This window comes from Octodon degus, unplaced genomic scaffold (assembly GCF_000260255.1).
Source record: "Octodon degus isolate 3935 unplaced genomic scaffold, OctDeg1.0 scaffold00304, whole genome shotgun sequence".
NCBI lineage: Eukaryota > Metazoa > Chordata > Mammalia > Rodentia > Octodontidae > Octodon > Octodon degus.
In genome coordinates this window covers 1,735,440-1,751,342 of record NW_004524880.1, presented here as the reverse complement: position 1 = coordinate 1,751,342, position 15,903 = coordinate 1,735,440, and the positions used below count along the sequence as shown (strand labels likewise).

The window sequence follows — 15,903 nt, the reverse complement described above, 5'->3', positions numbered from 1 at the left end:
TTTATAGCAGCACAATTTGTGATAGCCAAATGTTGGAAATAATCAAGATGGCCATCACTTCAGGAATGGTTGAAAAAGATGTGGCATTTTTACACAATGGAGTATTATTCAGCTATTAAGAATGATAAACTCGAAGCCTTTATATTGAAAGGGATGCCACTTGAACATATACTTATAAGTGAAATAAAACAGACACACATGTGTAAATATCGTATAGTTTCCCTAGTATAAGAACTCAAAAGAAGAAATACAAATCGAAATGAATAATACAAGTGAAAAGAAAGTAGGATCTCAAGGACTAACTAATCAAGAAAGGGAAAGGGAAGAGCTAGGAAACATGAATAAGTCAAGCCATACAGTTATATGTAGAAGATGGGCAAGGTAACGTTCCTGAGAATCTTCAGATTTTTTAATCTAGCAGAAAATTGAAAAGATTCTCACCCTGACTAACTATATATGCTGATACCTGTGAACTGATCTACTACACTGCAGATCGTAATTTATAATAGTAGTTTCATGCATGGAGTGCCTGTCATTCCGGTCTTCTGAATATGCGCTGCTTGTCATGACATGCCAACTGCTACTCTGATGTCTCTTGGGTAGGTGGTTCTTCAAGAAGTAGGGGGTGGTGAATGAAAGCAAGAGACAGGAAAACGAATATTGTTGGACTCTCCTGCTTCAAGGTTGTATATGGTGAGATTTTTGCACTTATGTGTAAACATAAGAAGTATATAATTCTTTATGCCTATTTTTAAAATATATTCTAATTTTTAAATGTTTTTATCATATTATGTAGGGACTTAAAGTTCAACATATCAATACTTGATGAAAAGTACCTGTTCCATAATATGCCTAAGATGTTTGATAAGCAGACAGATAGTGAGGTTAAGCTTAACAGCCTAAGTTGTATGGTAATAACAATAAACTTGTCTTCTGAATGGTTAACTGACTCGGCCCATGAGTCGAGACATAGGCTAATGACCTGGAGGAGGAACAGGGATGGACAAGACAGGGCAGGAGACACAGGAGACGGAGACAAGACAGGCTTTCTGATCAAGTCTCATTTATTGAGGAAGTGAGCAAGGTCTAAATAGCTGTATAGTGGAAGTAGTGGGGTGGAACTAGTTGTGGATTGGTAGTGGACGTCCAGGACCACAGGAACATGTCAAGGCAAGCGGGGATTGGTGCTGCAGCCTTTCTTGCCCAAATAAGGGAAAATATAACAGGAGCATTCCTTCGCCTCCCACAGTTAACAACCTAGGTTTGCAGACCAAAATTAGAGAAAAAGGAGGGCTGCAAGGAAAGCCAACATTTTGGCCCTAACCTTCTAAGGTCAATTAAGACTGAGGACATATGAGAACTTGTACTGTAACGTCATGTAACTAGGCAGTGTCCCAAATTTTGTGATCAAGGAGATTATGGGGCCAAGGAGGAAACTGATTGATGATGTAGAGTGTGCCTAAGGAGAGTCACATGGAGAGAAAACATTCTCTCAGGCTTTCAGAGAGAGCAAATTGGCCAAGCAATGGCCATGACTCATCCACATGGCTGACACTGACAAAGGTTCTACAATCTGAGGTGCATTATCTCGGGATAAATCCTGAGGGAATTTCACTGACCTTATCAGACCCAAAAGCTACAACTCTTGTTGCATAAGTCCTGCTTTACCTTGGTCTTGGCCATCCAGCAGAAAAATATAAAAGTGAAATATAGGAAGTAAAGCCATGCTGTTATGTTGAGCTGTTGGGGACTCAGGTCAATAATTTCTGACATAGCCAATCAAGCAGAAGACCCAATACTATTATGGGCTACTGGACTCTTTCAGAATATTTTGCTGAGTTTACACACCTATAATATTCAAAAAACTGAACTTAACAAAAAAGGGTGTACAGACCATTGTATCTGTTCATTCAAAGTGGTTTTGATAGATATATAGTTACATTCTCTTAATGAATAGAATGATTCTTGCACAGCAATTAACCACTAGGAAGAATGTATGCAGTGTGTTAATTATTGAAACTGTCCTACCGATTTGATTTGCAACTGTCTCATTGCTATTTGTTTGTCAATAAAATTATGGGAAAAAAAGAAGTATGTATATAGAAGACCAGAAAGACAGGCATTGCAAGCGTGACACTTCTATTACACGTTGCTATCTTCAGTGCAAATGCTTGATTCACAGGTATCAGCATGTATATTTAGTCACGATGAGAATCCTACTAATTAACTCCAGTTTCAAAAACCTGCTGATGTTTCTCAAGATCATGGCCTTACCCATCTTGTGCGTATAAATGTATGGCTTTGTACCAGTCATGTTTCCCAGCTTTTCTCCTTGCCCTCTCCTTGAAGGACCATTTTGCATCTGTATATAGAAAATAGGATAGATATACAGCTACTTTCTCTTAATTCAATGAGAAGAAAGATTTTTACTAATAGTGTTTGGACATGATAACATGTCTGCATCTTGTACTATGAATAACTACTACAAAGACAACAATATGCAATGTATTACTTATTGAAACTGTCTTACTAGCCTATTTTGAAACTGTCTTATTGCTATTTCTCTCTTAATAAAATTAATTGAAAATTAAATACAAACAATATACAAATAAAAGAAAATGACTCTTAGGTCTTTTAGCTCCACTTTTTCGGGAGGTGAAACATCCCCACTTGTATGACCAAGACCTGCATCATGTCATGCATAAACATGAATATTTATGGTACATTTTGAAAGGCCAGACTAGTAATATAATATCTTTTTGGGAAACCATATATACCACAAGGGCAAAAAATTTACCTAACTCCTCTAATGAGAAAATAAAGAAGGATTTCTCATGAATGAGATTTGTGTCCAAAGAGATTGGAGAGGTCTTGATGCCACTTTAGACCTCAGTTGGGAAGCAGTTCTCTGTTGATCTTCCTGGTTGCAAAAAGTGTTAAAATTGAGTTTTTAATACATTTTTACGTAGAAGCCCCTATTGATATTCTCTAATTGGAAAAAATGTGTCAGTGAAATCTCTCTGTTGGAGTGGTGGCTCTTGTAAGGGCTAGGCATTTTCAGCTGCAGCAAATAGCGTGACATAGGCACAAGTATTTTTTAACTATACCGTACATACAAGCAGACATAGAGGTCAGCCCATCTCCATCATTCTGTGATTTGCTTACTCATTCTCCCATCATACTAAATGCATACTAAAGAAAGCAACAAAATCTGAAAAATTTACCAGATCTTTTGACTGATATGCCAAGTATTACCTAGCACAATTTTCTAAATCTGCAATGCTAAGAGAGGGCCTGGAAAAGGTCTCTTTAATGTTGCAATGTTGAGAATCACCAAGCTGAACTGTCAAAGTAATTTTCCATTGTGTCACAGGGCCAAACTATACCACCCAGTATCAGGGTCCCTGGGAGATAAACTTAGAAATCAATGTCCCTCATGGTTTGATAGTCCCATAGAGCAGCAGGTTTCACACAAATCGAGTTCCAGACCCACATTTCAATGGAGAAATTGTGTAGTTAACACTGAGGGAACTCAAAATTTTGATAACTAGTGACTCCAAATGAATTGGAACTGGTGCTGGAATGCACCAATTAAAGAAGGAGCAAAGAAAACACTAGAATGGTCCAAATACATAAAGATGTACAAATCCATAGATATCATTCAGGTTTTGAGTCAGAAAACAAGGTTTGGTTCAGTGACATGGAGTGAAGAAAATATCTTATGTGGCTCCCTATGATTCAGTTATTCCCATGAGGTACCTGTTTTTATGCCTATAACAGACTTTAAAGGACCATGATATGGATAGATTACATCTACATTTTATAATTCCTTGATACTGTCTATGATTTCTTTGCACCCTGGATGGTCTATAGTGTTTGCCATAATTGAGTCTGGCAGTTTAGCTGTCTGCTGTTTCTTCCAACCACATCATTTACCATTCACAAACTCAGGAAGCCTGCTTGTCCTGTAAAAATGTATGCTGCAACAGCATGTTCATCCCACAGTGTTTGCTCAGTTAATTAAATCGCAATGCAGTGTGCTCTTGTGGAGAAAATTTGACTATAAGTTGTATAGAATTAGTTATCACCTGAGAACCTACTAAGATTTAGACTTTTCAACATCAAGCTTGCTAACACAGGTTAAGGTAGACATATAAAAATATAATTTGACAGTGTTTTTCCATGCCATCGTCAGGCACTTGTATATAAGACCGTTTTATACAACCTCCTGGCTTTACCTTTGTTATGGTAGTCACGTGACTCCATCTTGACTTTGATAGCTCTCACACATACCATCCATCATAACTTTGTTCTTTTGACAATTACCTTGTAAGCATTAATGTAAATGATCCTTTAGCTGTGTATTTATTATTTCTAATCATTGGAACACTGTCCCAGTTACTCATGATGTCTGGTTTCACAATGAAAGGTGTTTCTCATATTGAAATCAATGTAGGGATACATTTAAGCACGTTTAAGTGCAATGGGTGTTTAGGAGAAAATATGTACTACCCACATGTACCTGGAGGCCATGGTTAAATTTCAATTTCTTTATCCATGTAGATGATGGCTAACACTTAAACATTGGACCAGATCATCATACAAATTTTCTCCTAAGACAACCACAGGAAACCTGCAAGGTTTGCTGCATTTGGTAGACCATTTTCCATGAATCTGGTTATAAATATTTTACATATGTATAAAAGGTGTGGATGAAAAGGATTTCAGACAATGTGATATACAACCTTCCTTTCAAAATTTGTCATAACTTTTCTGGTTTAGATCATTTTCCTCAAGTACAAATGGCCATAGTTGTGAGTTCACCTTTAGAGTATAATTGCACACATTCACTGCTTCTCAGACATACATACCAGTAATCATTTCCAGTGCAGAGATAACTCTGCCTCTGTGGTTTGTTTCAACACGCACAGTATAGCCAGAGCTCCTTTGCAATATTGTCACATATGCATTTCTTCCAGAGAGTGTATATTCTCTAGATTATTAGCCATTGCAAGGAGTTGCACCTTATAGACATGTGCACCACACATTATGGAGATATGACACTCAGTTTCACAGAGAAGAGGGTCAGCCCACGATTTGACCTGGAGATACTCCACCCTGACTTAGCATGCTCAGATCGGTCTATCCTTTCCTCAGGTAAAAATATTCTGTGAATTTTCTTGGGACGTACAAAAGAAACTGTATCTGAATTGAGACAATTCCAACAGTCCAAATCATGGCCTTCATTTTTTAACAAATATACTTTTTAGGGTTGACTTAAAGACCAGTTGGTAGTCATGAAAGGATAGACAATTGAAGTTGCCATGACATATGTAGTAAGGTAGAGTTTGTGTGGCTGTATGTGAATAAAAAGGATTAAAACAAGAGTGTTTGGTTAAGTATATGCATACTCTTCTCTCACCCAATTGCTATTGAGTACTCTTGTGGACTGAACATTTACATTTATGTCATAGGGACAGAAAACCTTGATGTGATTTGGTGTAGAACAGAGCCTTAGCCCGGCTGCATGATGAGGAGGTAAATAGTTCCCACTACAAGATGGTGCTGTTTAGGTGAGAGATTCAAAGGAATTCTCCCTACAAATTTATTAACAAGTAAAAATACCAAGAAAATTACACAATGCATAATATAAATAAAATAAGATATGAATATATAGATTTCTATTTCACCTTAACAGAATATGATGGTACAAGCATAAATGACAAGATATAGGCAGTCAAGTATGGATAATCACAGTATGGTAAAGTACAAATTCTCCCACAACTATTGTATATGATGAATGATAGTCATTAAAATTGGAATACTTCATACAGCACATAATGAGAAATTCTTGAATTCTAAAGGTGACATGTTAAACAAATTCTGCAAAAATTGCCACAGTGATGCAGCAAACAGCAAATGCAATAAGGAGAAACCCACACTCAGATGTAAAAAAAATTCTACTTAAAGCAATATTTAGAAGTATGATACATTTCAAGAGGAAAACATCCTAAGGAAACGTACTAGAAAGTGAAGTATTATTGATAGGGGGACAAAACTATTTTAAAATACGTGAAATTCTTGAAACTTCACGAGAAACAACAAACAAGGGGATATTATCAAAATAGATAAATAACAATAATTTAATATTAATTGAAATAAAAATGTGTAGACAAAATTAGATTGAAATCATGGCTATAACAATCATCATGATTAGAAGACAACTAGAGAAAGAACAGAAGCTTGTCACTGAAGTGTACAAACAACAGTAACACCTTATTACAAACTGAGTACACAGTTGCCAGAAAACCATGCAGTATACTGCAGGAAAACTATATTTTTTTGGTTAATAATGCTTATTTTTCTTAGAATACATTTTATCTCTTGATCCATGCAGATAATTGCTATCTGGTCTTAACAAAATAATGTAACACTTAGGAGCAAAGATGCAGCCCAGCAACCCTGCACTGGAAGCCAAGATAGAAAAAACCTCCATGGCCACCATAACCTTCCCTTTGGTGCTGTGGTACACGGGCAGGAAGGTGACCCACACACTACAGAACACCAGCATGCTGAAGGTCAGGAACTTGGCTTCATTGAAGGTGTCAGGCAGTTTCCTGGCCAGGAAAGCCACAGTGAAGCTCACCAGGGCCAGGGAGCCCAGGTATCCCAGGACACAGTAGAAGGCAGTGAGGGAGCCCTTGTTGCACACGATGATGATTTGGCCTTGTTCAGAGTGTGCATCTGTGTCAATGTAGGGTGGATTTGTCCCCATCCAGATTCCGCAAAGAGTGAGTTGGATCAGAGAGCAGATGGGGATGATGTAGTTTGGTGCTCCTGATACCAGAAACTGCCTCATCTTTCTGCCTGGAGCAGTGACCTTAAAGGCCAGCACCACAGTAATGGTTTTAGCCAAGACAGTGGAAACAACCACAGTGAACACAACTCCAAATGTGGTCTGCTGAAGTATACAGGTGGCTGTGTTGGGATGACCAATGAAGAGCAAGGAACAGAGGAAACAGCAGGTAAGGGAGGTGAGGAGGATGTAACTGAGAGCCCGGTTGTTGGCCTTGACGATGGGAGTGTCTCGGTGCTTCACAAAGAGTCCAAGAACAACAACCGTGAGAACAGTAAAGCACAAGGCTGTGCCAGTCAGCATCTTTCCGAGGGTGTCTTCATAAGCCAGAAAAGTCACTGATTTTTGGATGCAGCGATTTCTCTGAATGTTGGCATACTGGTGGTCTGGACACTTCACACACTGATCCATATCTAATGAGAAAATGCAACATCAGTCTATGTTGCATTTCATCTTTTATCCACAATGCCCTCATGAAAATGTCAATGAACTGGGTTAGTCATATTTAGTTGTTCGTTTATTAAGACATAAGTAAAGGAATGTTATAAGGAATAATTCTAAATTAACTACACCTAACTTTTATGATATTGTGAACACCAATACTATTGATTATTAATTTACCATATTATTAAGGCCACGTTTTCTCTATTTATAAATAACTTCAAGAAGATCATAATAATTAAATTGCATGTTTGTAAATGATGTTCAGGGTATTTATTCAATGGCTGGTCATTTATTGTAAAACCTAATTAAGTTCTATGGATTTGGGTAAGAAAACAAATACTTAAGCAATAGATATAATTTTTCCCACAACATATTTTCAAATTTACATTTCAGGGCCTGGGATGTAGCTTAGTGGCACAGTGCCAATCTGGCAAGTGCAAAGTCCTCAATTTGATTCCTGGTACAAAAATGAATGAATGACTGCATGAATGAATGAATATAATTAAATTGAGTTGTACATCAAATTGGAAAGCACTATCATCTTTCCATTTTTATTATTTCTGTCCATGAATATTCTTATTATAATCATTATTTTGACTTTTATTGCTTTAAAGGCTGTTCTGTAACTTACAGATTTTTCAAACTTCATAAACTTTTTAGATATTTCATAGTATAGTATATATTGTAAATATATAATTTGAAATTTTCAATGGGGTGTTACATGAGTAAAAGGTATACATAGGTATTTTACATTAATCTTCTATGTAGTGATTACTGACTTAAATTATTAACTTATTAATTTATCTGAATTTTATACTTAGACACAACTCTGAATGAAATCAACACTAACTGTATTCAATACTTTCCAAGAAATTTGGCTTTTCTTTTCCTAAACTTATTTTTACCTGCACAATATATAGTAGAAGTCTTACATGGAAAAGCCTTTTCCTTTTGTTTTCCACATTGATCCTCAAAATATAACATTCGCTTTTAGACTTTTCTTTTATGGAACTAAGCAATTTCCTCCTGTTTCTACTTTAGCAGTAATTACTTTTGTAATTCTTCACTTCTAATTTAGGAAAGCATTTCAACTGATTTTATTTTTCTTAATGGTGCAATATCTATTTTGCTGGAAGCTAGTACAATGAATTGTTTCATAAGACAAATTTTGTTATGGTGTGTCCTCCTTAAAATCCATACCAGAAGTTAGAATACAATATGTAAATTTAAATAAAGAACAAAAGTGGCCTCTAATCTTCACATTTTCTAATGTTCTTGCCAGCTCAGTGTATTAAAATTTAGTTCCTTTAATTAAAAGAAGTGAGTTTTCCAAATGTTTCTTTCTCTGAAAAATGTTCAGCAAATCTATACTAGTATGCTCTTGAATGCATTTCAAGCTGACTAGTGAGACAATCACCATAAAATTTCTGGAAAAATATTCAGTTGAAATGTGTTAATATGCATGGTATTTTGAGGACTTTTTCCCATAAGACTGTTTCTCTGTTAATTTTGTGAATGTCATTTAAATTTTTACTCACAAAATTGAAATTATTTATACTTTAAATGCATAGGAAATATTTTGTATTAATCCAAAAAATTAATATTCTAATTTTTTGGCATATTTTTCTATCAGAGCATGTTATTGTACTGCAGTTTTCTCTTTCTCCTTCACCAAATGTACTTAAAGTTTTCAGCATTTTTTCCAGAATTATCTGTACTTTATCGTCGCCATATGTACATTTCCTTAATAATTCATCCAACTCACACACACACACACACACACACACACACACACTTCTATAGAAGTACATATGATACCCATCACTAAAGACAGTTTTAACTCACTGTGCACCACAAGATTTGATGAATAATATTCTTTTTTGATGAATAATATTCATAATTACTGACACTTTGTTCTTTCTTGTTAAACTCATCTATTAGTTAAACTAATTGATAATTTCCTAAACTAAAATGCAGTAAGTGATATTCTGGTTACACGCTTCTTTTTATTTGCACATGAAACATTTATATGACAATTCCTTACCATCAAAATTCATAAAAATATATATTCAAATTCATAAACTAGCACAGTTTATAGTCAATTTCCATATTCCAAATAAAATTTATAGTCATTCTAAGTGTGTTATAAAATTCAGACATCTTCCATAAAATTTGTAGAATATGTTCAAGGAAGAGATTATTCTATCATGATTTTTTAAACATATTTGGGAATATTCCCCAAGTAACTGAAAAGGTACAGTAGAAACTATGAAAGGAAAAGAAAGTGTTCAATGGGCAGGAAAAACAAGGACAAGGAAAATGGCAAAAGAAAGAAGTGAAAAAAATATATACCTAATATATACACATGATAGTTTGAATACTGCTGATTTCTGATGATCTTTTGGAAGAAGATGTTAATGCTTAATTTTTTATTCCTATTTTTTCTTTAGAATTTTTATAGCTTTTTGTTATTGTTTCTTTTTGTTTTTTCTTTAACCAAGCTTGCAAATCAAACTCACATGTGTAAATACTGTACTGTTTCCCATAGGGTTGCTGTATGCTGAAGGTCTCAAAGTAGCTGTTAGCCTTGCCTCTCCTATATCATGTAGTCATGTTGTGCATTTTTTATTAGTGCACCATGTTTGATTTATCCCTGATACCTTAAATTTGAAGTTTTTTTCAGAGAAATGGAGCAGTAATATGGCATTAGCTTATTAAAGTACATTTTAAGCCTTTATAAAAAAAGAAAGAAAGTGAAGGAGTAACTAAGATCCAAAGCATACAATAGATATCATGAAAGGGAAGGAAACTGGCCGAAGGAAAGAACACTAGGGATAAAGAGAAGGAAGAAAAGAAAGAAAAAAAACAAAGAAACAAACAACAATAACCAAATGAGAAAATATTTGTCAGCTCTTTCTCAGATAATTACTACCTAGAATATACAAAATAATCAAAATAATTTTACCACCTAAAACAAAAGATGCAATCAAGAAACATGTAAGTAAAATTATAAATACTTCTCTGGGAAACATATATAAATGGGAAACAAATAGATGAAAAAATGTTCATCATTTCTGGTCAATGGAGGAATACAAATTAAAACAACTCTAAGTTTACACCTTATAGTAGAAGGCAGAGCCATCATTAAGGATTTTTTTAAGTGTTGAGGCCCTGAAACACTGTTGGTAGGGATGTAAATAAAACTTTATAAAAAGTTTGGAGATTTCCAAAATAAATAAAATGAGAACTTCTATATGAGAGTTATTCCTCCCCTAAGTAACTGCCAAAAAGAGTTAAATAACACTTCATACTACATAATATACATATACTGTAATATGTACAATACCAATGTTTATAGCACCATAATTCACAACAGTTTAATCTTGAAAAATGGTCTGAGGGCATAGCTCAGGAGATAGCTTAGTGGATTGAATGCCTTCCTGGAAAACACAGGGCAGCAAGTGTGATCCATGGTACACACACACACACACACACACACACACGCACAAATGCCTGCATACTCATCAATAGAGATGACTGGGTGAAAAAGTGAAAATCTGTAGTACATATATACAAGTGAATATAATTTGGCTATAAAGAAAAACGCATTAAAAGTATTTGTTGCAAAACTGATTCACATGGAAAATACATCATTGAGTGAAACAAGTGAGATATATAAGCTTAAATAACATAGTAGTACTCTCATTTGAGTAAGGCAAAGTACAAAGAGGAAAATAAAGTAGGAGATAAAGGGATAGAGCTAGTATAAATGTAAGAAGGTCAGGGTACTGGAAGAACACTAACAGAGGGAGGAGAACGGCAAACTAGACAGCAGATATGCCACATACAAATCCGAGTACCTCAATGAACATAAGCACTATACATCATAAACATAAGTAATGTTAATAATATCAAACAGAATGAAAATGACAGGAAAGGAATTAGAGGATTAGGAAGAAAGAGGGACTGAAGGAAATTAATAAAACACGTTGTAGTGCACACACATACCCGCTCCTCAGGATGAATGTATGTACTGAAAAAATGTACTACAAATATGAGACAACAAAAAACACAATACTACAAAGAAAAAAGAAAATCCATCAAAGTGCATAGTTCAAGGGTCAGAATATGATTTTTCCAAAGGAATAATGGTACTGAAGGAAACAAAAATAATTACCTTGGCTCTATCTGCAAATTTCTTTCATGAATGGGTAAAGATAAAAAAGAGAGGGGAGTTAATTTTTCACAAAGCACAATCTTACCTGTTTCATTGGCAATCTCACCCTCTGAACAAATGCTGCAATCAAAACAGCAAGAAGGCTTTCCCTCCTGAGGGGACTTCCTGAATCCAGGATTGCAACTCTCAGTACAAACAGAGTGGGGAATCTGGGGAAAATCAGATATGAATTGCTGACTTCTCAACATTTTCTCTTATTCTGACATGTCTAGAGTGATAATCTTCATTTCTTACATACATAAATTTAATTATTTGATTAAATGCTACATTTCATTAGTATATGAAAGTTTATAAAAACATGTTAAGTAACTGTGCTTTTTTGTGATTCATCAGAAAAGTGAGTAAATGCAAAAATTACATTTTTAATAATTTTATTGACAAATAAACAATTCATTGAATTAAGGGAGTGGAGCTGTATATCTTAACTATATTGAGTACACAGATATGAAAGGGTCCTTCATCTATCCCACTTATTTGTCAGAGAAGGGCATTTCATTTTCATTTAAATATTGTAAGGCTTGAATTCCAAAGAATCTCCCAGTATAATCCAGTAGTCCATAATAGTAGTGGGTTTTTCATTACACTGACAATGTCCAAAGTTATTGACTTGAGCTTTTTATAGCTCAGCATATTAATATGGCTTTACTTTTTATACTTCGTTTTCAAACTTATCTGCTGCATGGTTCAGACCAAGGCAAAGAAGATCTACATATAAAGAAATGTAACTTTAGTATATGATAAGGCCAATCAAATCACCTCAGGATTTAACCTGAACCCCTCTACCTCAGTTTGTAGATCCTTTGTGAGTGTCAGCCATGTGAATGAGTCACGCCCATTGCTTGACCAATTTGCTTTCTGTGAAAGCTTGAGAGAATGTTTTCTCTACATGTGACTCGCCTTAGGCACACTCTACCTCATCAATGACATTACTCTGTGGCTCCATAATCTACTTGATCAGAAAATTTGAGACACACCTGAGTTACATATTGTTATAGTATAGGTTCTCCTATGTACTGAGTCATCACTGATCCTGAAAGGCTAGGACAAAAATGTTGCTTGTCCTTGAAGCCCTTCTTTGTCTCTAAATTTTGGTGTGGAAATTTAGGCTGTTAACCCTCCAGAAGAGAAGCTTAATTTTAACCTGCGACATATGCAGCTGGGTTTAACCTAACTATCTGTTTCAATATCAAACATCTTAGGCATAACATGGAACAAGTATTTTCCATCAAGTATTGATATGTTAAACTTTAAGTCCCAGTGGAATATGAAGACAAAAATTTATAAAAATTAAGAAAATAGGGAGCCCCCAGACCCAGTCCTAGCCCAGCTCCAGTGAGTGTGCAGAGAGCTTCCTGCTACCCTGTGCCGGCGGGACCAGTCCCAGCCCAGGCGCAGCGTGGGCCAGACCCTCTCCCACCCCCTTGGGCCGACCCCACCACTCCACACTGCCTTCCCCACCCCGCCCGCAGAGTAGGATTTTCTGCCGAGTTCCTGGAGCCCCCAGACACAGTACTAGCCCAGGTCCCGTGAGTGTGCAGAGAGCTTCCTCCTACCCTGGGCCGGGGGGACCAGTCCCAGCCCAGGCACAGAGTGGGCCGGACCCTCTCCCAGCCCCTTGGGCCACCCCCCACCACTCCACAGTGCCTCCCCAACGCCCCCCCCCCGCAGAGTAGGAATTTTTGCCCCATCCCGGAGCCGCCAGACCCAGTCCTAGCCCAGGTCCCATGAGTGTGTGCGGAGAGCTTCCTCTTCCTCCTGCTTCACCTTGCCCCGTCCAGGTACAGCTCAGGCCTGGCATACATGCCTGAGGGGTAATCCAGCACCTGTAATCCCTCCAGGGGAGAGTGTAGAGGATAGATCCAACCAGTTAGTCCAGGAGCAGAATATCTTGCCACAGGGGCAAAACAGTTCACCCTCAAGGGCAGAAGCGGGAAGGATTGAACACAGCAGCCAGACCCAAAACCAGACGCAGCTGGATAAGTCCAAACTTTGTAGAGCTGCACCTGAACTTCAGTAAGTGCGAAGGTTATAACTACAGCAAAGATCTACAACAAAGGTCAGAAGACAGTGCTACACAAAATGACGAGAAGGAACAAAATGCAACCTCAGAAACCAAGCCCACCTGTAACAAGTACAGGGGACACTAACACAGAAAAAATTGGAAATCACACAGCTGAAAGCAATGAATCAGCAGCTTATGAAATAAAGAAACAGCTGGAGAAAGATATAGAAGACCTCAGATTGGAAATGAAAACAGAAATCCTTGAATTAATAACATCTGAACTAAAGAATCAAATGCAGAAACATATCGAAGAAAGCCAGTGCCCACCCAGAACAAGTGCGGAGGACACTAGCTTGGCTCAAATGCATGAATTAAGAGTGTCGATAGTAAATAAGCAACAGCAGAAAGATATAGAGGAAATCAGAGCGCAATTCTTTTCTGAAATAAAAAAAGAACTTTCAGGACTCATAACAGATGAAGTAAAGAAGCAACTACAGAAACATAGGCAGAAAACCCAATCTGAAAAAAAAACACTGCAGTAGAAGAATTTCTAACTGCTTCTAAAGAAGATATTGATAAGAAAAATACAGTAGATTAGAAAAATGACGGATTCCCTGAATGAGCAATTCAGGAAAGAAATAGATCGCATGAAGCAGAGTCAAAGAGATATAGAGGAAATGAAATTCTCAATCACAAGCTTGTAAAACCGTATAAATGAATGTGAAGACAGAGTTTCAGATCTTGAAGATGCTGGTGTAGCTAGTGAAAAGGTGAGAAAGGACCTCGTAAAAACAACGAGGATGCAGGAAAGAATAATCCATCACCTGCAAGATGATGCAAAGATGAACAATGTGAGAATAATAGGCATCAATGAGAAAGAAGGAGTCAACACAAATGACATTAAAAAAATATGGGCAGAAGTAATAGCAGAAAACTTCCCAAATATGAGGAAACAATCTGACATTCAGGTAACTGAAGCATACAGAACGCCAAGGAACCTCAACCCAATGAAAAACACATCGAGACATATAATAGTCAAGATCCCAGAAATTCAGCAGAAGAATAATCTATTGAAAGCCGCTAGAGAAATGAAGCAGATCACATTCAGAGGAAAACCCATCAGAATTAGAGCCGACTTCTCTTCACAAACCATGCAGGCAAGAAGAGCATGGAGCAGAGCACTCCAGGTCCTCTATGAAAACAAATTCCAGCCAAGACTACCTACTATAACCTGCAAAACTCTCTTTAAAGTTTGATGGAGAAGTACAATACTTCCATGACAAAGAACAGCTAAAGAACTTCATAACGACAAAGCCAACCTTACACAGGCTGCGGAAAGATGTTCTAGAGAGGGACCAAAATGATCAGAACTCCATGAATGAGATCGGAAACAACCAACTAAATAAGATAAGCAATTAAACACAGGAGAAAAACGAGTAAATGATAACAGGTAAATAACATGGCAACCGTAAGTCAATACATCTCAATTCTAACCATCAATGTAAATAGACTCAATTCACCAATTAACAGAAATAGACTGGTACAGTGGATTAGGAAACAAAATCCAACAATATGCTGTATACAAGAAACACATTTAACTCATAAAGACATACATAGGCTGAAAGTCAAAGAATGGAACACAATACTACATGCCACAGCACCTCAGAAAAAAGCAGGGGTGGCAATCCAATTCTCGGACAGTCTCACCTTCAAACCAACAATGATCAAGTGAAATAACGAACGCCACTATATACTGGTTGGGGAAAAATTCAAAAGGAAGAGGTAACACTCATAAATATGTATGCACCAAATACAGGAGCACACAACTATATAAAACAAATTTTAATGGACATGAAAAACCTAATATCCAATACCACAATTTTAACAGGAGAACTTAACATTTCCTTATCTCCAAAAGATATGTAAACCAGACAAAAAATTAGCAAAAAAATAACAGAACTGAACCAGAGTTTGAAACAAATGGACTTGGTGGACATATACAGTGTTCCACCCAAACACAAATGAATACACATTTTTCTCAGCTGCACATGGTTCATTTTCTAAAATACACAGCATACAGATCCATTGGTCATGCTTAAGTATATGCAAGAAAACAGAAAATATTGCATGCAAAGTATCTCACCACAGTGCAATGAAATTGGAAATAAATGACAAAAGAAACCAGAAAAAAACTTTAAATACATGGAAATTAAATAGCACCCTACTCAGCAACCAATGAGTCACAGATGAAATTAAACAAGAAATTCAACAATATCTACAATTCAATGAAAATTCAAGCACAACATATCGTAATTAAAGGGATGCGAAGAAAGTAGTTCTCAGAGGGAAATTCATAGCTGTGAA

General features: G+C 36.5%; 1 protein-coding gene across 1 annotated transcript in view; it reads right to left on the bottom strand.

Moving 5' to 3' along the window:
* Positions 1-6,346: 6,346 nt before the first annotated feature.
* The window catches only part of LOC101586783 (vomeronasal type-2 receptor 116-like), an 80,781-nt gene continuing 71,224 nt past the window's right edge, over positions 6,347-15,903 (bottom strand). The window contains exons 4-5 of the mRNA XM_012513012.1: positions 11,563-11,686; positions 6,347-7,269 (exon numbers count right to left, since the gene is read on the bottom strand). Of these exons, the coding sequence (XP_012368466.1) occupies positions 6,347-7,269; positions 11,563-11,686 (1,047 nt within the window). The remainder of the gene's footprint in view (positions 7,270-11,562; positions 11,687-15,903) is intronic.